This window comes from Ranitomeya variabilis, chromosome 4, assembly GCF_051348905.1.
Source record: "Ranitomeya variabilis isolate aRanVar5 chromosome 4, aRanVar5.hap1, whole genome shotgun sequence".
In the NCBI taxonomy this organism is placed as follows: Eukaryota; Metazoa; Chordata; class Amphibia; order Anura; family Dendrobatidae; genus Ranitomeya; species Ranitomeya variabilis.
In genome coordinates this window covers 106,741,224-106,757,880 of record NC_135235.1, presented here as the reverse complement: position 1 = coordinate 106,757,880, position 16,657 = coordinate 106,741,224, and the positions used below count along the sequence as shown (strand labels likewise).

Sequence of the window (16,657 nt, the reverse complement as noted above, 5' to 3'; positions counted from 1 at the left end):
ATTTTCCCACTGGAAAACCCCTGACCTAGGACACAAACCCAGAATTCTGACACTACATTGCAACCCAAAATCATTTGGTAAATCTTCAGATTTCAAGATGCCTTGCACACAGTTAAGGCTTCCAGTGCCAGAGCAGCAAAACAATCCCAAAACATCTTTGAACTTCCACCATATTTGACTGTAGGCAGCTTGTTAATTTCTTTGCAGGCCTCATTCCATTTTTGGTAAACAATAGAATGATGCACTTTACCATAAAGCTCTATCTTGGTCTCATCTGTTCACAAGATACTTTCTCAAAAATGTTTATATCTCTGTGTCAGCAGTGAGGACCTCCTGGGTCTCCTGCCATAGTGATTCATTTCATTGAAATATCATTGAATATTTTACGCTGACATAGATGCACCCTGAGCCTGCAGGGCTGCTTGGATTTCTTTGGAACTGTTATGACCCCAATGGCGAGGGTCTCAGAGATATCAGCAAGTCTGCGAAGTGCAAAAATCCAGCTCATAGGGCAGTGGTAACTGGGTTGACCATATATCTACTCCTAACGCCAACACTAGAAGTAGCCGGGGAACATGCCTACGTTGGTCGCTAGATGTCTCGCGCCAGCCGGAGGACTAACTACCCCTAGAAGAGGAAAACAAAGACCTCTCTTGCCTCCAGAGAATAGACCCCAAAAGTAGGATACAAGCCCCCCACAAATAATAACGGTGAGGTAAGAGGAAATGACAAACACAGAGATGAACTAGGTTTAGCAAAGAGAGGCCCGCTTACTAATAGCAGAATGTAGTAAGATAACTTATATGGTCAACAAAAACCCTAACAAAATTCCACACTGGAGATTCAAGAACCCCCGAACCGTCTAACGGCCCGGGGGGAGAACTCCAGCCTCCCTAGAGCTTCCAGCAAGGAAAGGATACAGATAATGAACAAGCTGGACAAAAATGCAAACAAAAACAAATAGCAAAAAGCAAGAAAGCGGACTTAGCTTAATCACGCAGGAACCAGGATCAGTAGACAAGAGCACTACAGATTAGCTCTGATATCAACGTTGCCAGGCATAGAACTGAAGGTCCAGGGAGCTTATATAGCAACACCCCTGACCTAACGACCCAGGTGAGCATACAAGGGATGATAGACATACCCAGAGTAAAATCAGTAGTAGCCACTAGAGGGAGCCAAAAGGTAAATTCACAACAGTACCCCCCCCTTAGTGAGGGGTCACCGAACCCTCACCAAGACCACCAGGGCGATCAGGATGAGCGGCGTGAAAGGCACGAACTAAATCGGCCGCATGCACATCAGAGGCGACCACCCAGGAATTATCCTCCTGACCATAGCCCTTCCACTTGACCAGGTACTGAAGCCTCCGCCTGGAGAGACGAGAATCTAAGATCTTCTCCACCACGTACTCCAACTCGCCCTCAACCAACACCGGAGCAGGAGGCTCAGCAGAAGGAACCACAGGCACAACGTACCGCCGCAACAAGGACCTATGAAATACATTGTGAATGGCAAACGACACCGGAAGATCCAGGCGAAAGGACACAGGATTAAGGATCTCCAATATCCTGTAAGGACCAATGAATCGAGGCTTAAATTTGGGAGAGGAGACCTTCATAGGAACAAATCGAGAAGACAGCCATACCAAATCCCCAACACGAAGTCGGGGACCCACACCGCGGCGGCGGTTGGCAAAACGCTGAGCCTTCTCCTGTGACAACTTCAAGTTGTCCACCACATGATTCCAGATCCGCTGCAACCTATCCACCACAGAATCCACTCCAGGACAGTCAGAAGGCTCCACATGTCCCGAGGAAAAACGAGGATGGAAACCGGAGTTGCAGAAAAATGGCGAAACCAAGGTGGCAGAACTAGCCCGATTATTAAGGGCAAATTCAGCCAACGGCAAGAAGGTCACCCAATCATCCTGATCAGAAGAGACAAAACACCTCAAATACGCCTCCAGAGTCTGATTAGTTCGTTCCGTTTGTCCGTTAGTCTGTGGATGAAAAGCGGAGGAAAACGACAAATCAATGCCCATCCTACCACAAAAGGATCGCCAGAACCTGGAAACAAACTGGGATCCTCTGTCCGACACAATATTCTCAGGAATGCCGTGCAAACGAACCACGTTCTGGAAGAACACAGGAACCAGATCAGAAGAGGAAGGCAGCTTAGGCAAAGGAACCAGATGGACCATCTTGGAGAAACGATCACATATCACCCAGATGACAGACATGCCCTTAGACACCGGAAGATCCGAAATGAAATCCATAGAGATGTGTGTCCAAGGTCTCTTCGGGACAGGCAAGGGCAAGAGCAACCCGCTGGCACGAGAACAGCAAGGCTTAGCTCGAGCACAAGTACCACAGGACTGAACAAATGACCGCACATCCCTTGACAAGGAAGGCCACCAAAAGGACCTGGCCACCAGATCTCTGGTGCCAAAAATTCCCGGGTGCCCTGCCAACACTGAGGAATGAACCTCGGAAATGACTCTGCTGGTCCATTTAGCAGGCACAAACAATCTGTCAGGTGGACAAGAGTCAGGCCTACCAGCCTGAAATCTCTGCAACACACGTCGCAGATCTGGAGAAATAGCTGACAAGATAACTCCTTCCTTAAGAATACCCTCAGGTTCAGCGACTCCAGGAGCATCAGGCACAAAGCTCCTAGACAGAGCATCGGCCTTCACATTCTTAGAACCTGGTAAATACGAGACCACAAAGTCAAAACGGGAGAAAAACAATGACCAGCGGGCCTGTCTAGGATTCAGGCGTTTAGCAGACTCGAGATACATCAAATTCTTGTGATCAGTCAAGACCACCACACGATGCTTAGCACCCTCGAGCCAATGACGCCACTCCTCAAATGCCCACTTCATGGCCAACAACTCCCGATTGCCCACATCATAATTTCGCTCTGCCGGCGAAAACTTCCTAGAGAAAAAGGCACAAGGTCTCATAGTAGAGCAACCAGGGCCTCTCTGCGACAAAACGGCCCCTGCCCCAATCTCCGAAGCATCCACCTCAACCTGAAAGGGAAGCGAGACGTCAGGCTGGCACAAAACAGGCGCCGAAGTAAACCGGCGTTTCAACTCCTGGAAAGCCTCCACGGCAGCAGGAGCCCAGTTAGCTACATCAGAGCCTTTCTTGGTCATATCCGTCAGCGGTTTAACAACGCTAGAGAAATTTGCGATAAAACGACGGTAGAAGTTAGCAAAACCCAAGAACTTCTGAAGACTCTTAACTGACGAGGGTTGAGTCCAATCATGAATAGCTCGGACCTTGACTGGATCCATCTCCACAGCAGAAGGGGAAAAAATGAACCCCAAAAAGGGAACCTTCTGTACACCAAAGAGACACTTTGAGCCTTTTACAAACAAAGAATTTTCACGCAGAATCTCAAAAATCATCCTGACCTGCTCCACATGCGAGTCCCAATCATCAGAAAAAAACAGAATATCATCCAGATAAACAATCAAAAATTTATCCAGATACTTCCGGAAAATGTCATGCATGAAGGACTGAAAAACTGAAGGTGCATTAGAGAGCCCAAATGGCATCACCAAGTACTCAAAATGACCTTCGGGCGTATTGAATGCGGTTTTCCATTCATCGCCCTGCCTAATGCGCACAAGGTTGTACGCACCACGAAGGTCTATCTTGGTGAACCACTTGGCACCTTTAATCCGGGCAAACAAATCTGACAACAGCGGCAAAGGATACTGAAATTTGACAGTGATCTTATTTAAAAGCCGATAGTCAATACAAGGCCTCAAAGATCCGTCCTTTTTGGCCACAAAAAAGAATCCCGCACCAAGAGGGGAAGAAGAAGGACGGATATGCCCCTTCTCAAGAGACTCCTTGATATATGAACGCATCGCGGTATGTTCAGGTACCGACAGATTAAACAGTCTCCCCTTAGGAAACTTACTGCCAGGAATCAAATCTATTGCACAGTCACATTCCCTATGAGGAGGCAGTGCACTGGACTTAGACTCGCTGAAGACATCCTGATAATCAGACAAATACGCCGGAACTTCCGAAGGCGTAGAAGATGCAATAGACAAGGGCAGGGAATCTCCGTGAATTCCATGGCAGCCCCAGCTTGACACTGACATAGCCTTCCAGTCCAAGACTGGATTATGGGTCTGTAACCATGGCAAACCCAAAACAACCAAATCATGCATTTTATGTAGAACAAGAAAACGTATTACCTCCCGATGTTCGGGAGTCATGCACATGGTAACCTGTGTCCAAAACTGCGGTTTATTTTTTGCCAATGGCGTAGAGTCAATGCCCCTAAGAGGGATAGGATTTTCCAATGGCTCAAGCACAAATCCGCAGCGCTTGGCAAATGACAGATCCATAAGGCTCAGGGCAGCACCTGAGTCCACAAACGCCATGACAGGATACGATGACAGTGAGCAAATCAAAGTTACAGATAGAATAAATTTAGGTTGCAAATTACCAATGGCGACCGGACTAACAACCTTAGTAAGACGTTTAGAGCATGCTGAGATAACATGTGTAGAATCACCACAGTAGTAACACAAGCCATTCTGGCGTCTATGAATTTTCCGCTCATTTCTAGTCAGGATTCTATCACATTGCATTAAATCAGGTGCCTGTTCAGACAACACCATGAGAGGATTTGCGGTTTTGCGCTCCCGCAACCGCCGGTCGATTTGAATAGCCAGGGCCATAGAATCATTCAGACCTGTGGGAATGGGAAAACCCACCATCACATTCTTAATGGCTTCAGAAAGGCCATTTCTAAAATTTGCAGCCAATGCACACTCGTTCCACTGGGTCAGCACGGACCATTTCCGAAATTTTTGGCAATACACTTCGGCCTCGTCCTGGCCCTGAGACATCGCCAGCAAGGCTTTTTCTGCCTGAATCTCAAGATTGGGTTCCTCATAAAGCAAACCGAGCGCCAGAAAAAACGCATCAATGTCAGCCAATGCCGGATCTCCTGGTGCCAGCGAGAAGGCCCAATCCTGAGGGTCGCCCCGTAAAAAAGAAATAACAATTTTTACTTGCTGAGCGGAGTCTCCAGATGAACAGGGTCTCAGGGACAAAAACAATTTACAATTATTCCTGAAATTTCTAAATTTAAATCGGTCTCCGGAAAATGGTTCAGGAATCGGTATCTTAGGTTCTGACATAGGATTTCTGATAACATAATCTTGTATGCCCTGCACACGAGCAGCAAGCTGGTCCACACTTGTAATCAAGGTCTGGACATTCATGTCTGCAGCAAACACAAGCCACTCAGAGTTAAAGGGGAAAAGAAAAAAAAATGAGAGAGAGAAAAAAAAACCTCAGAACTTTCTTTCTTATAATCCCGCTTCTGCAATGCATTTAACATTTAATATCGGCCTGGCAAACTGTTATGACCCCAATGGCGAGGGTCTCAGAGATATCAGCAAGTCTGCGAAGTGCAAAAATCCAGCTCATAGGGCAGTGGTAACTGGGTTGACCATATATCTACTCCTAACGCCAACACTAGAAGTAGCCGGGGAACATGCCTACGTTGGTCGCTAGATGTCTCGCGCCAGCTGGAGGACTAACTACCCCTAGAAGAGGAAAACAAAGACCTCTCTTGCCTCCAGAGAATAGACCCCAAAAGTAGGATACAAGCCCCCCACAAATAATAACGGTGAGGTAAGAGGAAATGACAAACACAGAGATGAACTAGGTTTAGCAAAGAGAGGCCCGCTTACTAATAGCAGAATGTAGTAAGATAACTTATATGGTCAACAAAAACCCTAACAAAATTCCACACTGGAGATTCAAGAACCCCCGAACCGTCTAATGGCCCGGGGGGAGAACTCCAGCCTCCCTAGAGCTTCCAGCAAGGAAAGGATACAGATAATGAACAAGCTGGACAAAAATGCAAACAAAAACAAATAGCAAAAAGCAAGAAAGCGGACTTAGCTTAATCACGCAGGAACCAGGATCAGTAGACAAGAGCACTACAGATTAGCTCTGATATCAACGTTGCCAGGCATAGAACTGAAGGTCCAGGGAGCTTATATAGCAACACCCCTGACCTAACGACCCAGGTGAGCATACAAGGGATGATAGACATACCCAGAGTAAAATCACTAGTAGCCACTAGAGGGAGCCAAAAGGTAAATTCACAACAGGAACTTGATTGGGGCTGCTTATCCACCATCCAGACTATCCTGCGTTGCAACCTTTCATCAATTTTTCTCTGCCGCCCACATTCAGGAAGATTAAATACAGTGCCATGGGTTGTAAATTCTAGGTTATGTTGCACACTGTGGACAAAGGAACATCAAGATCTCTGGAGATGGACTTGTAATCTTAAGAAAACCCCAATTGAGCATGCATTTCACTTGTTAAAGACTAAACTTCAGACAGAAAGGCCCACAAACAAACAGCAACTGAAAACCACTGCAGTGAAGGCCTGGCAGAGCATCAAAAAGGAGGAAACACAGCGTCTGGTGATGTCCATGAGTTCAAGACTTCAGGCAGTCATTGCCAACAAAGGGTTTTCAACCAAGCACTAAAAATAAACATTTTATTTAAAATTATTGAATCTGTCCAATTACTTTTGGTCCCTTTAAAAACAGGGTGGCACATGTTAAGGAGCTGAAACTCCTAAACCCTTCATCCAATTTTAATGTGGATACCCTCAAATGAAAGCTGAAAGTCTGAACTTCAACTGCATCTGAATTGTTTTGTTTAAAATTCATTGTGGTAATGTCTATAACCAAAATAAGAAAAATGTTGTCTCTGTCCAAATATATATGGACCTAACTGTATAACGGGACTAATGGTTAACCAGAAATACCTGATACATAGCATAGGGTCATACGCCTCAATTTTAACAGAGAAATAAAGTACAAACATCTTTTTTTTCAGTTGTTCACTATCCAGTATAATCAATGTGTAAAATTTGTTCTGTTCAAATTTCTCTTGTTTATTTTTATAGTGTACTCGTCTTGCACAAAAAAACCCTCATTTTCTCCAGTCACCATATTCTGGGGCTTATAACTTCTTTATTTTTCCATAGACCGAGCTGTGAAGGGAGCTTGTCCTTTGTGGAAGAAACCATATTTTTTACTTATGCCACTTTTGGGTACAGTGTCAGACTGGAGCACCTTGGCTCACCAGAGAAAATCATTCTTGGGGCCCACTATGTAGCTACATAGAAATAAATACAAACCATTGATTGTGCGGTAAAACACGCTAATATCAGGGTATAATACAAGATAGTACACATCTTAATTATGTAGCCGGGGTTGGGGTAGCCCCCTTATAGAATATAATGCAGCCTTCATATAGTATGATGCAGCCCCCTCATAGAATATAATGTAGCCCCCTCATAGAATATAGTGTAACCCCCCTCATAGTATATAATGTAGCCCCTTATTACACTCTCCACCACCTCCATCATTGTTCTCCCCCTCCACTCCATCATTGTCCTCGTCACCACCTCCATCATTGCCTTCTCACCCACCACCCCCCATCATTGCCCTTTTTACCACCTCCATCATTGTCGTCTCCCCCACTACCCCATCATTGCCCTTTCCATCACCTCCGTCATTGCCTTCTCCCCCACCACACCCATCATTGCCATTTCCACCACCTCTATCATTCCTTTCTCCCCCATCACCCCATCATTGCCCATTCCACCACCTCCATCATTGCCTCCTCCCCACCACCATCATTGCCCTTTCCACCACAACCATCATTGCCTTCTCCCCCACCACCCCATCATTGCCATTTCCACCACCTCAATCATTGCCTTCTCCCCTACCACCCCATCATTGCGCTTTCCACTACCTCTATCATTGCTTTCTCCCCTATCACTCCCATCATTGCCCTCTCCATCTACTCCATCATTGCCTTCTTCCCCACCACCTTTATCATTGCCTTCTCCCCACCACCCTCATCATTGCCCTTTCCACCACTTGTATGATTGTTTTCTCCACCACCCATATCATTGCCCATTCCACCACCTCCATCATTGCCTCCTGCCCCACCACCCAATCATCCTTTCCACCACCACCATCCTTGCCTTCTCCCCACCAGCCCATCATTGCTTTCTTCCACACCACTCACATAATTGCCCTCTCCATCTCCTCCATCATTGCCTTCTCCCCCACCACTCCCATCATTGCTTTCTCCCCCACCACTCCCATCATTACCCTCTCCATCTCCTCCATCATTGCCTTCTCCTCCACCACCCCCATCATTGCCCTTTCCAGAACCTCCATCGTTGCCTCCTCCCCCACCACCCCTATCGTCCTTTCCATCACCCACATCATTGCCCTCTCCACCACCTACACACACACCTCTCTGCACGTTCCTCCGCAGACACACACACATCTCTATCCGTTCCCCAGCAGTATCTTTGTCGCCGACAGCTTCCTCTCTGCCATAGTCGCGCGCTGAATGATGGCGTCATCCAGCTGCGCTGCTGTGTCAGACAGGAAACGCGGGCAGGTACAGGACAGATCCTTGCAGCTCCGCTCTGATGACATTTTCTCCTGTAGGCAGCGGAGCAGCAGGCATCGCTCCCTGCCCGCCGCACATGAGGACAATCTGGCCATTTAATCACACTTGGATTCCCCCCTCCCGCTTTCCAGTAAATCACATGATAAAATGAATGGTGTAAAAAAGTACAACTTGTCCCGCATAAAACAGGTTCTCACACGTCTTTGTGAACAAAAAAAAATAAAAAATGTTATGGATCTTGAAATAAGGTGTTGAAAAAACGAAAACGGAGAAAAAAAAAGCCATGGTCCTTAAAGGGTTAATAAGTCTGTAAATGTTTCAATCAAACCAAGTCCAAGAACGCAGGTAGCACTCGAAACGCATCTGGTGAGGAGACCCCCAGGTCCCCACCCCATACCTTAGATTGTTGGTGTGCAATTGTTCATCTTTTTGTAAAAAAAAATTAAATTTTTGCTACTAAATAAATTTGTTTTATATATGTCTAGAATGGAAGCTGGATCCTTCCTTCTTCTCCTGAATATTAATATCGAGCAGAATTAATTTCAGTCTAAAGCCTATTAGTTTGGCCTCCAGTCAGAACACTCACGGTCTCTCATGTGGCCCCTTGGGAAAATTCTCCCACCCCTGCTCTATTTTATAAAGTTCTATGTTATGTATAGCGCTGTACATGAGGAACAATGTGCATGAAAACATCTGCTTGTAGCCTCAGAGTGTACAGTTCGAGCAAGCAATGCAACAATGTCACTGGTCCAAACTGTCAACATTTCGGAGTGCAGAAAGCCAGGAGGCAGGGAAGTGTTAAGCTCCTGTAGATAGATAAGAATATCTTTAAAACTTTAAAATTTTCCGTTTTTAGAACAGATTTGCATGCGACCATTCTTTCCTGCAAGTGATCAAATGGCAAAGAATGTTGTTGCTCTGGTCCCTACTGTAACTTACTGTGATCTTTTAGAGTAAAAGAAGATTTAAAGAAACATGCTTCTGAAAACAACTTTGTTTTTGTTTGGGTTTACACTTTTTGTTTGCATTTTTTTCCCTGTGAAAACAAAATGTCCTCATTTTCACGTGTAATGTAGTATATTAGTCATGGGCCTCATTTATCAAAATCATCTCAATGAAAAACTCTCTGTAGCAACCAATCTTGTCTTCCTGAGTGTCATCCTTGAGTTTTCCATCTCTATGGTACCACTTACAGTATTTCCAGCTTTTCTTATAAAATGGTTGTCCGGCCTTAAGCTGCAAGTCTGCTGTCACTCTATGTGACTGCAGACTTGTGAATTCTCACATTGCGAACACTACGCACTGTGAAGATCCTTCAGTGCTGGCACTGGGAGCAGCGAGCATGTGACTGCAAGTATGTGATTAGCATATATACTGTCACATGCCGACTAGATGGGCGTCGCCATGCTCAATGCAAGTGTATTGAGCGAGGCCGGACACAGTCTAGTTGGAATGTGGCTGTAAGTGTGCAAATCGCATACTAGCAGTCACATGACTACCTGCTCCCTGTGCGAGCAGTGTGAGGATTCACAAGTTTACAGTCACATAGAGTGGCTGTAGACTTGTAGTCTAAGGCCGGACAACCCCTTTAAGTACCTCCTTCCGGTATTAATATATTAGGTTGTAAATCCATTGCAAGGCGCAACAAGATCACTACTGACAGGCAACCACTAGGACCCTCACTAGTCTAGAGAATGGGGCACTGAAGAGCCCGTGTGAATTTGGTGGGGGCTGGGCCTGCACATCTCTGTTTCATTCTTTCACTATGGGATGTCTGGAGACAGACAAATACAGCGCTCAGTTATTACCAGTCTCATAGGATACAAATGGAGCAGAGGTGCCATGCCAAAGTTCCGTTCCATCCAGACCGGGCTATTTAGACCTGCATTTTCAGAATCGGTGTTGGTCCAAGCGGTCAGCCCTCCAGTGATCGGGAAGATAGCCCCTATTGTACTGATAGGGAATAACGTCCAAACTTGGTAGGTACAACCACTTTAAAGTCTATAGTGTATGTATTGAAAAATCTATAAAAACAGTCTTGACCATCTAAGATTTATTGCTTTTTTATTTGTTTTTTCATGTGTTTTAAAATGCATAAAGCACTTACAGGTTTCATCAGGGTCATGTGGACTGACTGCGCCTTTCATAGGTAGATATATCTCCGTGTCAGGCTGCATCGTATATTTCATCAGCAGATCAGCAGACAGGTTTGCCATCGACTCATATGTATTTTCATTTTCATCATCATGCCTTAGTTCCTCCTTAATATGACTTCTCAGCAAGTCTGCAGTTTCCTTTATTACATAAAAATAATGAAATATTAACATGCAGTCAACTACCTTATTAAAATGTTTCACATTCATATTTGCTTACAAAAGTGAGGCTGTGTTCACATCTGCCATCCAAGTCACAAACAAATCAAGCAAAGTGAAATAATATTGTTGGTTTCTGAGAAGCTAACACGAAAGTGTCCAAAAAATATTTATAAGATATAGCAAACTTTTGAAATTACTCAAGGATCTAAGTGAAACCAAAAACCTGAGCTGGACCATAAGCTGGCATTTTTTGCACATTAAAGAGCTCTTACATTTTGCATGTATAACAGCTTGTAGTGCGGCTCAGGTTTTTGGTTTTGCTGTAGTTTTTTTGCACTCTGTACAAACAGGAGGCGTGGCCCCACTTTCTGAGCTAACTAATCCATCTGCATCGCTTCCCATGGATGGGTGTCTTATTCGAGGCTCCATCCTGTTCTGAAAAGCATTAATCAAACAACTAAACAGGTCCCAACTAAACAGAAAAACTTAAAAAACACCCTGCTGCTATTTACAACAACTTTAATTAATAAATGGTAAAAAGGGGGGCTTTACAAAGCATGGGTGGGTCACATAGATGAGGAATAGGGATTCTGGCCCTAGTTTTTCCCTACCTTGTCACGGAGGTTGGCACCCTAAAGAGCGATATGGTGCCCCCGCACAACGTCGGCCTGTCCTCAATAATCCTGTTATACCCTACAAAGAAGTAGCACCACCATGAACTATCAAATAACAGCAAACAGGTATATGTGACCCAAATGGTAATATTAAAAATACACACAGGGAGATAATCCTATCCAAGATTGTGACTATATTACCTATGTCTTATTGGTCAAACAATTGTAAGTATATCACATTCACCTTATTAACCAAACAGTATTGTGAGCACTGTTCAATATACACAGACTAGATCATTTCTGAATTTTGATCCTGTGTAATCCTTAGGGAACATATAAAGGTATATTGCACTTGCCCAATGGCCTAAAACAATTCAACAATATAGATATGTGCCAAGACATGCATATTAAACACAGGAACACAATCAAATCTCATAGTTGATAGTCCATGAAGGACGTATGAATGATGTCTATAAGGTACTTATCGTTCGTATTCTGATGTTTCCCCCCTCTAGTATCAGCGGTTCATCAGGGGATCGGTGTAAGAAGAAACAATTGCTATGAAGGCATTCTCCCCTCAGAAGGAAGTGATAGCATTCATAGCAATTGTTTCCTCTTACACCGATTCCTTGATGAACCCCCCGATACAAGAGGAGGGAAACGCATTGAGTTGTACATCAGAATACGAACGTTAAGTACCTTATAGAGTCTTTTTCAAGTCCATCCTGGTCTACCCTTATTCATATTGACGTCGTATGACACATGGTAAGGTTTTAATACTAGACAGGTTCGGACCGTCCGGTTGGGCACACCTTGTCATGGTGGGATAGCTTTTATGCTTTTTTGATCAGAATAGCATTAACTAAGTACTCCATGTTATTTACATGTATTTACTTGTTGTAGAGTCTATGCTCATTTTGATTTTTGTTTTTTCTCTAAGGATCGAATCTGTATTTTAGGCTAAAATCCTTTAAACGGGAATCACGTGAAATATTAATGACAACGTTTGTTGCAGTTTTTTTTGAGCCAGTAGATTAGCACCTTAACCCCCTATGATGTGCCAATAAGTCACGGAGAGGTGTCAGGGACTTTGGAGCGGGATCAGGAGCTGATGCACGTGATCCTTATACCGTAGGTTTTACAATGCGTCCTTCTCCCCCTCATATAGTTCTCCCCATAATATTTGAAAAATCTCAATAAAAACATTTTGAACAACAAGGGGCAGATGCCGGCTATGTTATATAGCGGACATCTGCCTCTACTCTTAACCCTTTAGATGCCTCTGTCAACCACTGAAGAATTACCGGTAAGTGCTGCAATGCAGCCCGTAGGTTAATTCAGGCATCCATCATCCCACTCCTCCGCCCGACACTAAAGGCCCCGTCTCACATAGCGAGATCGCTAGCGAGATCGCTGCTGAGTCACAAGTTTTGTGACGCAACAGCGACCTCAGTAGCGATCTCGCTATGTGTGACACGTACCAGCGATCAGGCCCCTGCTGCGAGATCGCTGGTCGTGTCGGAATGGCCTGGGCCGTTTTTTGATCGTTGAGGTCCCGCTGACATCGCTGAATCGGTGTGTGTGACACGGATTCAGCGATGTCTTCACTGGTAACCAGGGTAAACATCGGGTTACTAAGCGCAGGGCCGCGCTTAGTAACCCGATGTTTACCCTGGTTACCAGCGTAAATGTAAAAAAACCAAACACTACATACTCACCATCTGATGTCCGTCAGGTCCCTGGCCGTCTGCTTCCTGCTCTGACTGAGATCCGCCGTACAGTGAGAGCAGAGCGCAGCAGTGACGTCACCGCTGCGCTCTGCTCTCACTGTACGGCGGCACTCAGAGCAGGAAGCAGACGGCAAGGGACCTGACGGGCAACAGATGGTGAGTATGTAGTGTTTGGTTTTTTTACATTTACGCTGGTAACCAGGGTAAACATCGGGTTACTAAGCGCGGCCCTGCGCTTAGTAACCCGATGTTTACCCTGGTTACCCGGGTGCTGCAGGGGGACTTCAGCATCGTTGAAGACAGTTTCAACGATGCCGAAGTCGTTCCCCTGATCGTTGGTCGCTGGAGAGAGCTGTCTGTGTGACAGCTCCCCAGCGACCACATAGCGACAAAACAGCGACGCTACAGCGATCAGCATCGTTGTCTGTATCGCTGCAGCGTCGCTGTGTGTGACGGGGCCTTAACCCAAGAAACAGATGGGTTGCTATGACAGCAGGAGGTCGGCTGAGCGCCTCCCGTATTGTTGTATATAGTAGAAATTATAAGCTGATCGCAGATTCAAGTCCCCAAAGGGCACTAACAAATAAATATAAAAAGTTGAATCACAATCCTTTTCCCCAGTTAAAAAGAATCTGTCAGCGGGTTTTACTATGTAATCTGAGCATAATGTAGCAGCTGAGACATGGATTTCAGGGATGTGTCACTTATTAGGCTGTGTGCTATTGTTTCCATGCAATGAGTGTTTTATCACCAGGATATAATCACTGCCAGACTAGCTTCCTCATGCCAAGTGGTCTGACCACACCCTCTCCTCTGATAAGCAGCTCACTGTCAATGGACCATGTACACAGAAAGCTGTGGTGTGGGGGCAGCCACTTCTGCTACATCTAAGAACTCTGATTGTGTCACAACTACTGCACCCAGTTAAATAATTTATATATCGCTGGAATCAGGGACTCTGACTCAGATGAGTACAGGTACAAACAAAATCCTTAGTGCTGACCCACTGACAGTAACGGGGCTAACACCCAAAAATAAATATAATAAGCTAATATCCCAGATGATGAAACCCAGGAAGAAAAAGGTGATACAAAAAATCCCAATATAATACGGTAATTAAAACAAATTTTATTTAAGTACATAAAAAGTACAAACATGTTAAAAAGCAAAGTTTTACTCAGAATAGGCGGACATGAATTGATCAGTAAAAAATGCAATAAACAATTTACAATTTTGCTAAAAAGATGATGGCAATTTAAAATATGAAAATCATATTATAATTGAATGCTACCATTGTGTGTACAGAGCTGCCTGCATCAGAGAACATGAGACATAGTTTATCAAGGTAGAGAGCCCGTAGAAGTAAAGTACAGTATGTAGCCAGGGAGAAGAAAGCCGGAAACAGAATAATAGATATCAGTAAACCATATACACAAAGTGTGGATCATATCTACTAGTGCTAACAATGAGCATAGTGACAAAGATCAGTGTGTCATAGTGCCCAGGAAATGGAATATACTGGAAACGGTCAGTCTGGATCAACTGTCCTTGCGCCCCATAGAGTGTTTCGTTCTGCTTCTTTATGGGGCGTGTGACCCTAATGCAGAACCTGCTGTCGGTCAGTGCTGGGGGCGCGATTACAGCCGCCGTTCTCTATATACAGTGTGGTGAATGAAACCGCGCCACTGCTGCCCCATAACCGAACGCTAAACACTGCCGGGGAGAATAAAGTTCATTTCCTCCAAGCAGCGGGGCGCTAAGTGCTGGCATAGGACAACTCTCAATCAATAGTCACCATCATAGTCACAGATCACCATCATACATAGACAATATATCCTCATTCCACTCATTCATATAGCAACCTACATAATCACTCATTATCCAGTGCACGTTATTACATGACACCTCGTGATACATTGTGACCAGGTGCTGAGCCTCTTGCTTCTCGCCTGACTGTACAATGCGTCACATAATACAGTGAGTAGTGAGTTCTTTTGTTGGTTACTATGTGAATATGTTGATTCAGTAGGCGATTAAATGAAACCTTTCCCTTTTAGCACCTGCAGCATAAAGAGCTGTGATAGCAGAGATACCAGTCAAACAACATACAGCTTGTTCATAATATGTTACTTTATACTTTTTTATGTTATTTTATACGGTATAGAACCTGTTCTACATTGCTTTAACTACCAACGCTAAGACGGTAAAGTTAAAATAGAAAAATGTAGAGATGAGTGAAATTTATGGCTAGAATCTTACTTAAAGGGAACCTGTCAGCAGTATTTTGCTACCTCATCTGAGAGCAGCATAATGTAGAAGCAGAGACGCTGATTCCAACGATGTATCACTTAGTTTACTGGATGCAGCATCTGTGACACAATTTGAGTTCTTGGGTGTAGCAGAGCTCAGAAAGCTAATCCCGCCCACACCACAGATATCTGTGTACACAGTATATTGACAGTGAGCTGCTTATCAGAGGAGGGGGCGTGGTTGGACCAGGGGTTGTGTGCACTGTGGTCTTGGCAGTAATTATCTCCTAGTGATAAAACCTTTATTGTGCAGAAACAGCACACAGCCTAATAAGTGACACATCACTGAAATATGTCTCAGACTCTATATCATGCAGTCTTCAGACTACTTATCAAAAACCTTCATTTTAACAGATTATTGCCAATTGGGCAAGCTATCACCTACCTGACCGCTGGGACCTTCGAGTATCTTGAAAATCTGGCTCTGAAATGATTTACTAGAATGGAGCACTGGCTGTGTCTGCCCCATTTATAGTCTATGGGACTGCTGGAGATATCCAAGCGCTGTACTTGGCTATAACCAATAGTTCTATTAAAAATAAATGAAGTGATGTTGTGTATATGTCCCCAGGATCAGTGTCTGATTCCCCCCAAAAAAACAGAAAGTTGTGAATAACGCAATTATTAACAGAATCTATGGTAATAGTTATGGGTTTGATACATAACTTTTCCCACAGCATATAATGCTTCAGATTATTACAGGGTTACTGCCCTGGCAGCATCGGGAGGTCCCACATTGTGCACAGATTGTAGAATTATTATTTGCTATATTAAATAATAAATCAGTGTCTACATGTAAGGCAAGAATAAACTACATTCATCTGACTCCTGCATAATATTGTCTCATCAATGCCAAGTTGTTAAAGTCATGCGGCATCCGCCATCTGATTTAGCGCGATAACTATATTTGCGACTTGACACTCTTAATATAATTAATAATTTAAAAAAAACCTTATGCTCAGAAAGAAGTAAAAGATGCTCATTGCTCACCACATATTCATCTATGAATTGCCGTAAGTCCATGTAGCCATATTTTTCTGCAATGTTGTTTGGAAAGTCCCCATTTTTGTTAGCTACGCTGTAAGCTTGTAAAGAGCCAGGGCAAGTGAGGAGGAGAGCTGTCAAATTTTTTAAACCATATTTTGCAGAGAAGTGCAAAAGTGTTGGCAATTCTTCATCTCGATGGTC

General features: G+C 44.3%; 1 protein-coding gene across 1 annotated transcript in view; it reads right to left on the bottom strand.

Moving 5' to 3' along the window:
- The window catches only part of PIK3AP1 (phosphoinositide-3-kinase adaptor protein 1), a 262,196-nt gene that overhangs the window by 130,780 nt on the left and 114,759 nt on the right, over window positions 1-16,657 (bottom strand). The window contains exons 7-8 of the mRNA XM_077259069.1: window positions 16,460-16,656; window positions 10,609-10,795 (exon numbers count right to left, since the gene is read on the bottom strand). Of these exons, the coding sequence (XP_077115184.1) occupies window positions 10,609-10,795; window positions 16,460-16,656 (384 nt within the window). The remainder of the gene's footprint in view (window positions 1-10,608; window positions 10,796-16,459; window position 16,657) is intronic.